General features: G+C 38.4%; 1 protein-coding gene across 1 annotated transcript; it reads left to right on the top strand.

Annotated features, from left to right (window-relative positions):
• The first annotated feature begins 6576 nt into the window (after positions 1-6576).
• LOC139715983 (vesicle transport protein GOT1B-like) lies at positions 6577-11916 on the top strand. The gene is made up of 5 exons (XM_071627533.1): positions 6577-6676; positions 8722-8813; positions 9908-10086; positions 10671-10752; positions 11570-11916. The coding sequence occupies exons 1-5, from the start codon at positions 6652-6654 to the stop codon at positions 11606-11608; spliced, it is 417 nt and encodes a 138-aa protein (XP_071483634.1). The 5' UTR covers positions 6577-6651; the 3' UTR covers positions 11609-11916.
• The last annotated feature ends 138 nt before the right edge of the window (positions 11917-12054 follow it).

Raw genomic sequence — 12054 nt, 5'->3', positions numbered from 1 at the left:
GTCGCCCCCTTAAGATTCTGAATAATTCTGAGGGCACAAGACTTATCACTTACTTTCCGAAAAATCAATACTTCCCTCATGTACAAGGGGAATATCCCCTTTTAATCAACTCTTTCCTTTCTCAGTTCCCCATCATTTTTTTTTTATAATTTCCCAAATATTCCATCAAATATGCGTATACGAGATATCTCAACTTCAACTTTGACCCATTGAGGACGAGTCCCGAGAATAGTCGGGCATTTGTCTGTGGGAAATGCGTGTTAAAGCAAAATCAGTCCGTCCTAAACGGGTTAAAAAGGCAAAAGCTCCCTCGTATACGGGAAGGGTGGGGAAAGCACTCTCCCATGCACGCTTTCTCCCTGTTTACCCCCCCCCCCCCCCTGCATACAAGTAGACTATGGCTACACTTTGAGTTTTCCAAATAATCATTATATGCCACACATGCACCAAAACGTTTAACTGCAATCAGAAAATACAGAATCTCCCTCATGTAGGAGGGAGAATAGGGCTTATCCCCTCCCATCATTCTGCTATGTCTCCTTCCACAGACTTGCACTTCTCTGATTGACAAAATTTCCAGATATTCCAACAGAAGTGTGCGCCAGATTGTTACATTTCAGTTCTAAAAGTAAAAATAAAAAAAAGCTCCCTCGAATATGGGAGGGGTATATCTTGCCACCCTCCCATTGATTAGTCCCCTCTATTACACTTTGGGGAATGACACTTTCCGAATTTCCCACAAAAGTGTGCTTCAGATCACTTCATTTTAATTTTAAAAACGCAAAAGCTCCGTCGAGCGGGAGGGGGCATCCCCCTCCCACACCCTCTCCTATACCTCATTAGACTATGTACATTATATACACACAGACTGATGGTGCACACGCGGAATAAAACATGCCTTTTTTGTTTGATTGCTTTAGACAGCGTTCATGAAATTTATTGTAAGAATTAATACAAGAAGTTTATTCAAAATGAATGCTACCACTTTATAGGCAAATTGTTTAATGATAATCCACATCAAAATATCCTGCTACCTTAAACAAGTGGGGCCGTTTCAAGTCGATAAAACACGCTAAAACAAGCATCAAATTGCACCATTTACAACATCAAAATGCAAAGAATTCTCACCGTGCGAGGGGGGACACCCCCCTCCCACACCCTCCCCCTCTCGCTCGCTCCGCTCGCTCGGGCTCGGTCGCTTCGCTCCTTCGCATAGTAACCGTCCCCAAGGCATATTCTGGCTACGCCGGTGCGTCTAAGCAAGGGGGGGGGGGGGGGGGCCTTGACCTTGACAACCCCCTCCCGCAGCCCCCCCCCCCCACACACACACACTGAAAAACGTTCCGCGGCCCCTGAACTAGCATTTAACTCCGACTATCCTTCACCGTGTTCAAGATCCAAGATCCTGATGTTATCACCAGATAGAGAGACATTATTGAAAAGCCAATCAAAACGAATAATATTAATAGATCGAAATCGCAATATTTGACACGAGATTGTATGTGTCTCTTTGTTTAGTATCCCCGCGAGTACAAATCAACTCATAAACAAACAAAAAAAGAAAAGAAAATGAGAGTCTATACGTCACAACCCAGCTAACATTTGGACGTTTTCTGAACGTTCTTAAAACGTTCCAAGTTCATTATTTGGACATTTTGCCAAAACGTTTTCAAAACGTCTTTTTGTGGAAGGTTTTCGACGTATCTAAAACGTTTGAAATGGACATTATAAAGACGTGTTTTTAAACGTTTACAAAACCAATAAAAACCTTTCGGAATTTTTTAGAACCTGCAGAAAACCTTTTGGACGTAATAGACGTCAGTAAAACCTTTCAAGAATATTCAAAACGTTCTGTGGACATTCTGCGGACGTCCAGAAAACCTTTGAAAACCGTCTAGAACGTTAAAAAAAAAAACGTTTTAAGTACGTCTGAAAAGTCTTATGACCCGTTCCAGAACGTTTAGAGAACCTTTCAAATCCGTCTAGAACGTCCGGAAAACTTTTAAGAACGTCTACTTTTTTTCATTGGGTATTTAAACAGAAATTATAGTTATGAGATTATACAGGCACAATCAGGGATTAATGTATACCCTATTATAATCCTAATCAATCCTATCCTAACCTGTCCCTAATGCCCTATACCACCTATACCTATACCTATACTACTTCCTATTCCCAATTGATGAATTGTTGTTGTTGGTCGTTTTATTGGCGCTTTTCAATTAGTCTGATTATCTGCGCCACGTCTTCTCCATATACTAAGGGGAGTCATGAAAGAGTCTATAAGCTCAGTTCGGTTGATCACGTCACGCTCACTCTGCTCTATAGGTTTCGGCTTACCTGTCAAAGTGCCAATGTGCGAGATCAACATATTTCCCTCCACCGTTAATAGCGCAGCATGTGCAGTGCATCTATATACAAATACATATAAATATACTCTTTTTCCCCCATCTACTTAAAGGGGATGGCTAGTACCTGATCCAGTGGGAATCAGGGGGAATGCTGGGGTGATTGTTCCAATCCTTGTGGAATTCATTTAAGAGTACATTATATTGTTGTGTGAAAATTATTTGCTTCAGAATGGTCTCATATTCAAGTAATGTGCAGTTTAATGTTTCCAGGTTAGCATGCCTGTATAGAGTGACGGGGCGATCGTTAACAGCCCGTTATTCATTGATACCATTCAACTGGAAAAATTGCTTTAATCCATACAATTGCAATAAACATTTATACATAATTTCAGGTAGCGATTGTACCATAATAGCATTAATACCATCTTTACCTGCCGCTGTATTTTTCATTTCTTTAAAAGCATTCTTTAACTCTCTCATTGTGAATTCCTCATTGAAAGGACTATCAACTTGCTCATATAAATTTGCTTTGATTACTTCATTCTCAATAATTATCCTTTTTTTTTCTTCTTCTTCTGAATTACATATTTCATCTGTTTCGATCAACTGAAACGCCTTAGCAATAAGATTTGCTTTTTGTGATGTATCTGTTACCGGTGCCATCTTATCCATCTCAAATAAATTACTACTGACATGAGTTTTCTCCTTACTTTTCTGTAATCCTTTCACTTGTTTCCAGACTTTACCCACATCCGTCGTTCGATTTAACGACTGGCAGTATTTGAGCCAGTATTTATACTTTTCTTCTCTTAAAACTTTCTGAGCATACGTTTTCTTTTCTTTATACTTTACCAAATCTTGTGTCTTATAATGCCTTCCTACTCTATTTCTATATCGATTTTTCTCCCTGATCACCTGTTCACATTTCTCTGTCCGCCATGGCGCTGGATCCTTTCCTTTTCTTCCACCTATTATACCTTTTTAATATTTTCTTCTGCTACCTCATTAATCAAACTTACAATCAAATTATATTTTTCTTGAATACTCATATCTTCTATCACTTGTAAATATATCGAGATGCAGACATTTATCAGCAATTCTTTTCTTACATAATTATATTGCAGTCAACATTTTCTAAATGACCACACCTTTTCATTGATTCCTGTTCTATTTTTTACGATCGAATATTTTCGAATCAATGAACATTTTAAAACCAAATGATCACTACCAAAATTATTTTCCAATACTTCCCAATTCAATTCATGCGCAAACTTTTGCGAAGCAATGGTCAGATCTAAACATGACCAAAGACCTGTATGCGGGTCCAGTCTAGTTGCCGATACGTCATTTAATAAAACCAAATTATACTTTTCTAAAAAAATTAACCACCACCTTTCCATTACTGTCCTCTTTCCTTCCACCCCACACTACACTGTGGGCATTGAAATCAACGAACAATATGAAATCGGTAAAACAATTTTTTTTATCATATCTTCCAATTTACATACATTTAATTTTTTTACATGGATTGTAATGATTTATAATCGAAACTGGTCTATTAAAAGAAAACGCATCTATTCGTTGATACTCCTCGGAAGAGGGGGTTTGCATCTCTTGAAAAATGATAGATTTATGAATATAAATCACCAAACCGCCTCTACCTCCTGAACCTCTGTTCTTAATAACAGAGTTGTAGTCAGGTATACTGAAAACATTATATTCTGTAAACCAGCTCTCTTGTACTTTAATATCTGGTATATTTTTCCATTCTTTACCTTCTATAAACTTTATGTAAAATTCTGTTCCACGAGCATTCATGCTCTGGGCATTCCATTGTAAAATATTAAATACATGATCTGTGCGACGGGAGGTATCCTGTTCGCTTTGAGTATTTTGAGACTGAGTATTTTGAGACTCATTGAAGACGTTCATGAATGAGTTCGGGTGACACATCTTGTATATCTTGGCATCGTTTGGCTGCTTCAACCACAAGTCTAATTCGATTCGAATGGGTTGTTTCTTTATCCAGATTATTGATGATGAAGGTAACAAATGACAGAAAGTCAACATTAACATTGAAAGATGACCTAGATGGTTGTTCTAGTTCCCCTATTGCTTCTTTTTTTCATCTACAAGTTCTCTTTTGTCCGTTTGGGTTTCTTGATGCACCATTATTATTCTCTGTTTCAGGGGTGGGCTTTTAACTCTATTTGATTGTGTGTTTGTACATTGGAGTGCCCTTTTTTTCTGGTTCTCTTGGGGTAAATTCTGCTGTTTTATTTCACCAGATTGTTGTGTTGTCTCTACTTGTTTTGAGGGTTGGATATTCGACATACTCTGTCGATTCATTCCAGTAGACTGTTGCGACCTATATTGTTTTGCAGCTTGTGCATACGACACCTTGTTCCCAAGTTTGAGCGTCTGTATCCCTTTAGCTTCTTTGTAGTAGATGAAACCTTGGTATGCTGCCGAGTGGTTTTCTTTGCATCTAAAACACTTTGGGTTGTCCTTTGTCTGACATTCTTCAAAGTGGTGGTTATCACCACATCTCACACATCTTATTTTCCCTCCTTACACTGGCTTTTTACGTGTCCGAATTGTTGGCATTGGAAACATCATGTGAGGGGAGCTACGTATTCATGAACTCTGTATGTTTGATATAGGAATGTGACAGATGAAGGCATTTGTTGCGAGTCAAAAAACAGTAGCACCGAAGGGGTGGGGCCTATATAGTATCAACGCAGAGCTGGAGCAGGCATGACACGTCCGTTCACTATACGAGAGTCAAAGATCGTATGTGTATCTGCATGAAGACATGGTTACTAGAATTAGATCACACACACCTTAATTAGGCCTATTAACAAATGAAACTACCTCTTCATAACACAATATGAAATTGTGAATAACTGAAAAACAACGTATAGTTAAGTTTATTTTTAACACAGAAAGTTTGAACCCAGCATAAATCTTTAGATTTCAATGTCTTTTATCTATTTCCACTAGTTTTCAAATCTTATATTTTCTTATTTGAATATTCATGGTAAAGAAACGAATGACAAACACGTAGCGGACCAAATAAAACGTTTTTTAAACGTTCATTAAAGATGAAGTCGACGAAGATAATCTGAGTACAGTATAGGCCTAAATGAGAAAGCATATACCCACACAACAATTGCATTGCAGGAGCGTCACCAGCTTTTTTCAAGGGGGGGGGGGGTGCGTTTATATTTCTGGTTCCACTTCCGGGTCTCATCAGCTAAGAAGCAAAAAAAAAAAAAAAAAAAAAATACGCCTTCAGCGCAACTTTCTGATTCCCAGCAACGTACCCCCCCCCCCCCGTGACGCACATGAACTGAATTTGTTTTGTGTTTCTTATTCGCAATTTTGATAGATAACCAGCGTACCTCCTTACTTTTTTGATTGACAATAAACTGTAATGATATTTCACCGGAAGTTTGAACCAGATTATTGAAATTCAATGCTACAAATGTAAAGGCTTCTTGGGGGGGGGGGGGGGGGGCAACCACTCCAAACACACCCCCCCCCCCCGGGTCGCTGTGCGTATAGATGTTGCATTTTCATATTTTGCAGATATGGCTGAACGGGCAATTCCCCGATTCTTCATGCTATATACATATGCAATGTAGGCCCTATGTATGCAACTTGTGTATATATAATATGTATGTATATTTTTTTTTAATCTGAAGACGGAAATAAAAACAAACAACAAACAGCATTTTCAAGTGAGCTGAACAATATATGAGAAAATCTCACAACAGTTAAAGAATTGTTGATTTTATTTCTTTGCATTTAAACAATAACCCATCACTTTATAGGTTTTTTAATTGACAATTTTCCTAATATTTCTCCCATCCAGTTCTAAAAATGCAACACTCCCTTGTGTGGCACCTCTCTCTGTAACAAAAAAAAAAAAAAAAAAAAAATACGCGCGTCGATTAGAGAATACCGTTGTGATAGGGTTTTAGGTTAAGTTTGATGTGAGAATTAGGATTAGGGTTAGGGTTAGGTTTCTGGGTAGAATTTATGTTTGGCTTTATAGCGTGAAGATATTTCATGGGAGTCGAAGGAGCAAATGTCATGGAAGTTCCATGATGGAACCCTCTTGCTTGCGAAAGTTTGAACATAATCTATTCACACCGGGTGTACAGTCTCTAGCAGTTTTTGCAATTTGACAGACGTTTCACAGACACCATACTGCTGTACACACCGATCACTTGATTGCTGAGGTGGCCCTGTCGTCGTCATCACTTCCTTTTCCAGTAGTTTTACAGTCAACACCATGTTTGAAGTTACTGATACACAAAGTAAGTAAGGTTCCATATACCTCATGGATGATTATAGAGTGATTTAGTTACCAAAATCTCGATAATGCGTGTTGTAGATGCAGATGGTAGTCTTCGCGGACGGGTGTGTATCTCTCAGTCCCAGCTGTCTATATTAACGTTGTGCTACACTAACTGTCCTGTGATTGAGTGTGAATGAACAGCATGCAGCAGCAGCAGGCCAGGACAGGGCATGGCAGGGAGCATGCTAACTATTCACAGCCCTCTGGCTATAATAATATTAAGTATAACCCGTTTAGATTCTACTACTACTGTAGCTCGTTCTGCAGTGGTTTTGAGAAAAAGGTTCAGACTCCAGATGGCAGATTGTTGTTGAATGATGAAGAAGTTGTGGGATGTGTGTGGTTTGTTGATGTAATTTTAGACCCTATTATACTTTATAGTATTAAAATTAAATCAAATTAATTTACTATTGAATGTGGTTAATAATATTAAATTACTGTTGCCGTGCATGCCCGTGTTTGGTGTCTAGTGACTAGATGTAGAGAGTTCTGATTGCTTTTTTAACGGAGAGAGGACTTGTTGTAATAGACCTTATGCATTGACGTCATCACTCGCTTGACAACCTATCGCGACGCCATCTTAGAGGACAAGCAAAGTCCTTGACAATGCACGCGTGCAGCTAGCTTATATGCCTTTCTTACGTACGTTACCGGCGATCGCCTCACCCCCCGCCAGTCCCCAGGCCAGTGGCAGCTTTTTTACATTCAAACAAGTTTGACATGACATGACACATTATTTGGCAATATTTGGGGTAACTTTCTCACATTGTGCAATCGAAATACTCACAGTAACTAGAGTATTCCTAGGTTATATCGCAGAAATTTCCAATTGTATCCTTATCGCAACATCGCTGTTCGCTGGCTGTAAGTCGCCATTTTGAGTTCTGTTAGCCAATCACATACGAGGTATGTGTTTTAATAAAAAACACATAGAAATCTACCTCGCATGTGATTGGCTAACGGATTCATAGGTTCAAGAGCTGTTACGACCGCTGGTAGTTGCATCTTTTTTCATGAAAATTGTACCAAAATGTTGGATATATCATTCATCTGGTGAGTGCAATGCATACCTCAAATGTCGATTTTGCTCTACAAGCTTAAATTTGCCGATCTAGGGCTGTGGATTACATGCAATAGAAAAGACAGTAAAAGAAACACCGATGTTGTGTGTAAATGCACGTTGCCTCACGTGTAAAAGCACGCTCTAGCAACGCTTCGCTTGCCCTCTGAGGGAGGGCGCCCTTCAGTTGGTAAGACCGTGACGTCATATGCATAAGGTCTATACTGTAATCAGTATCTGGACTATTAATTATTAAAGCAATGAATGTCTCCTTGTGCTTGTGACTTGAACCATATCATGTCACTGTGTGAAACATAAGATACAATGTATACAATTACTGTGTCTAGCTCTTAAACCTGCTGCAGCTTCTCACAGGAAGCTATTTACTGCCCTGGGATGTACTATGGTAAATTTACACAATGACATCAAAAAGGACAATGGACGGCGAGGTGTATTTTAACAGTTAGCAAATATCAAATTTACAGATATAATCAAAAGCAAGAATCTTCAGGAATGAAGGAGGCAGATTGAGAATAGGAAAAAGAAAGTTTCAATTCTACCTGTTTCTTTGGGAGATGCTGTAAATTATTGACAGGTTATTTCCACAATATGCCTCATACACAGCTGGAACTCTTGCACAATAGATGCTGTGTGGAGAAGCTGTGGGACTTTCCCGTGCTTGGTTGCTTCCCTCCTGTGGGTGACGTTGTTAACACGCTACAAAATCTCATGCCTATCTGCTATCTGACCTTAGCATATCTGGTCATACAAAATAATTGTGATCAATTGGGAAGTCATATTCATACCTCACATTTCATTTTTGAAGGGCAATGTCATTGAAGCTCCTTTTCAGTCCTAATCCTACATCATCTCTTTTACAAGCAATGTTAGATTATCATTTTTTTTCCCTTTAATAATCATTTTTCCTGCTTTGTTTATTTCAGAGATTGGCATTGGCCTTTCTGGCTTTGGTATTTTCTTTTTGTTCCTCGGCGTGGTATTCCTATTTGACAAAGGATTGCTGGCACTTGGAAATGTAAGTCGATTGCAATACTAATTACATGTATTTTAGCAAAATCCTGCACTATCACTGGTCAAAAGCTGTGTGTTGATTTTTTATTGGCCGCACGCTTCCTCACAGAGAACAGCCAATGTAGAGTGTAAACAAATTATTGGGGACTTTGAGCAAGAGTTCGCACACTTGTAGCAAAGGTTTGCGCAATCAGTAAGAGACGCCTATTGGCTAGCAAACCATACATCAGGCACTTTTGCCATGCATCCAGTAATTACTAGATGCATGTTTTGAATTTACTGGATGCATGGTTTTTGTCTATGGCAAGCCAAAAGGAAATGCATCTAGTAAACTTGCCATCAGGTTAAATGATCAAAAAATGGATTTCTGGCAAGAAAATTGTCCCCCATTCTATAAAGCAGATGACGCACATATATATCTTCTCATGTGTCATTAGGAATAGGGTGTATGCGGTAACTATGGAATAAAGTCTAAACCCACTCTGCTTCGCCTCATGGGTTAAGCATTCCATACCATTCCATATGCACACAATTCCAACTGACACACTCAGACTTGTGCGTCATTTGTGTACTGTATTTGTATGTTCCAATTTCACTGCTTTTTCAGGCATCTAAACTTCTTTTTGTGATGCTGTTGTTGTTTATTATTGCATATTATACGATGTATTATACAACATGTAGGTCATTTTCATTCTTTTTAAAAGCCTTTCGGTTGACAGCTTTTAGAGTCCATCTACCATATTGTATTTGGGCCTACACTGAAAATTTTGCCCCACATTTCTTGTGTGAGTAATTTTATTGATACTGCATGTATGCTTCACATGAGAAGGTTGCATGTATTTATTTAACATTAGGATAACCTTGTAACTACCACTTGCATGTGCAAAGGCTTTGTGAACTATCAATCCACAAAAATGGCTGTACTATCAACCTTCACCATGAAGTCATGCAATAAGGATAAGAATTGGGTTCCAGTTCAATACCTGTTGGAGAGAAGTACAGTAATTTGTATTAAAAAAAAGAATCATTTTCACCAGAGTCATCATACTGTTTCACTTTATGATCATTATTATTCTTGGTTCTATGTTCTTGTGACAGATTCTCTTTCTGGTTGGTTTGGCATTTGTCATCGGATTGGAGAGGACTTTCAGGTTTTTCTTCCAGCCGCACAAACTGAAAGGCACAGGATTTTTCCTTGGAGGAATTGTCATTGTTTTGATTGGCTGGCCTCTCATTGGCATGATCATTGAAACCTATGGATTTGTTGTCCTTTTTGGGTAGGTTTTAATAACTTGTAACTCACTTATTCTTTGACAGTTCTCATATATGTAACTCTATCTTGGATAGCAAATATGTAATACAGTGTATGCAAGTAAAAACTTTAAAAAAAAATCAAAACAAATTGAATGATGAAAAGAAAATGAGAATGCAATCTAACCTTAGTGAAAAATTTTAATTTCATGAATATTAACAGAATGCTTTTTGTTTATTTCAAATATGTTCAATACATTGAGTGTACCATTAACTTCTATGTTACCAGAAACTTGGCTGCTGCAAGTTATAATATGGAGTGTAAGCATCTGAATACAATATTTTACTGCATGCCATAGTGTACAATGTATTTCAGTCACTCTGAAGTTACCAACATTCACTGTGTGTCATGAGTTTCCTTACTTGATGAGAAAGTTTGGTTTTAACGTTGTTAAATCCTTATGTGACTAGTGTGTGAATATTACTTGTCTTGGGTCAGTCCCATTTTCACAGATTCTTGTCAGCTTGGCTCCATTCGATTTGATTAGAGACAATAGTGCACAGCTCATTCATGAATAGTAAATAAAGTGTTTTAATTTTTTTCTTGCAGAGGATTTTTCCCAGTTGCAATCAACTTTCTGAGAAGAGTACCAGTCATTGGAACTATACTAAATTTACCAGGAATCAACTCTGTAAGTGAATATGATACTCAAAGATGAAATGGACTCATTACAACTACATGCAGTTTATTGTTTAAGAGAAGTTGATTTATATTTGTTAAGAGAAAGAAAATAACATTTTAAGCAATTTCTTGGATGGGCTGTTTTGACATGCAGAGGATTCATAGAATTTTCCTCCTTCCTTTGTGTGTGTGTGTGTGTGTGTGCCTGTCTATCTCGGTCATTGTGTCTGAAATTCAAGAATGTTGGATTCATAGTCTCTGTAATACAACGTCTGATTTTATTGCATAAGATAAGTGGAAAATGGCAGCAATAAGAACATGGGAACGAACAGCACATATCATGCAAACATTACCATGTGTGTCCATTGCAGTGGAATATTTTGAGAAGTATATTATGATAAACATGATTAACATAACCATGTCGGAATCTCGGAGCTTGGGTATTTGTTCCATGTTCATCGTGTCACTGCCGGCAACCAGGGACAGCCTGGTGGTAGTGTCGCTGCCCGGAAAGCAGTAGATGACAGGTTCGAGTCCCACTGGTTTCTTTTTTCCGACATGTTTGTAAATTTACAGATCAGCGGTTGCGATCTTGACAAATTTGATTTGTAGAGGGAGACAAACTGAAGAAACTCACACCTGAAAGTATATCATGGTTTGCTTTGCTTTGTTCTAATGGCAAGAAAAAGTTTTGTCAACGATCAATATCACTGTCTTAAGTGCATATATATCATCATGCTACGTAACTGTGTGCACAGTTGTCTTTTTGTTTTGAAGAAATATTGTAATAAAGTAATTCCCCATTTCTTGTCATACTTCTCTTACAGTTTGTCAGTAGGTTTGAAGAGCACAACACCAATGTATAGGACTGGACTGGTGGCCTTTTGTATCTTGCTTGCTGTAAAGTTTGTCTTCAGCAAACAAAAGCTGAACTTTGGATGAACCATGGCTGCTGAAAAATGAAATCATCTCAAGGAATCATGTGACACTTTGCACCAGAAGAAAGGACTTTGGCAACAATGCCGCAAAGATGCCAAATTTTGGAGCATTTGCATTTATGTGCCAGGAGATTGATTTTCTTTTCTGTAAACTTTGTTTGGACCTGACATGACAGTCTTTTTGAAGTAAGCCAGAGATTGCAAGTTTCTCAACTGGCTAGGAGTGAATAAATGCAAGGGAGCAAGACAACTGAGGAAGGGGGATGGGGGGGGGGGGGGGGGGGGACATGGGAAGGGAAGAGGATGGTGTTGTTCCCCTCCCAAGATCTGGAGCTTCTTCATTTTGGGATTAAACAAATTACAGCTTGGTACAC

This window comes from Diadema antillarum, unplaced genomic scaffold (genome assembly GCF_040938485.1).
Source record: "Diadema antillarum isolate AM-2024a unplaced genomic scaffold, OU_Dant_1.0 scf00000059, whole genome shotgun sequence".
Classification (NCBI taxonomy): domain Eukaryota; kingdom Metazoa; phylum Echinodermata; class Echinoidea; order Diadematoida; family Diadematidae; genus Diadema; species Diadema antillarum.
Note: the sequence above shows the minus strand (reverse complement) of the source record. Positions and strands in the feature narration are given on the sequence as shown.

What these genes read in the sequence shown, in the direction of transcription:
- LOC139715983 (XM_071627533.1), top strand. Translation starts at nt 6,652, where the DNA reads ATGTTTGAAGTTACTGATACACAAA. An exon ending in TGAAGTTACTGATACACAAA is followed by an intron (nt 6,677 to 8,721) that starts GTAAGTAAGGTT and finishes TGTTTATTTCAG; the next exon opens with AGATTGGCATTGGCCTTTCT. An exon ending in GGATTTGTTGTCCTTTTTGG is followed by an intron (nt 10,087 to 10,670) that starts GTAGGTTTTAAT and finishes TTTTTCTTGCAG; the next exon opens with AGGATTTTTCCCAGTTGCAA.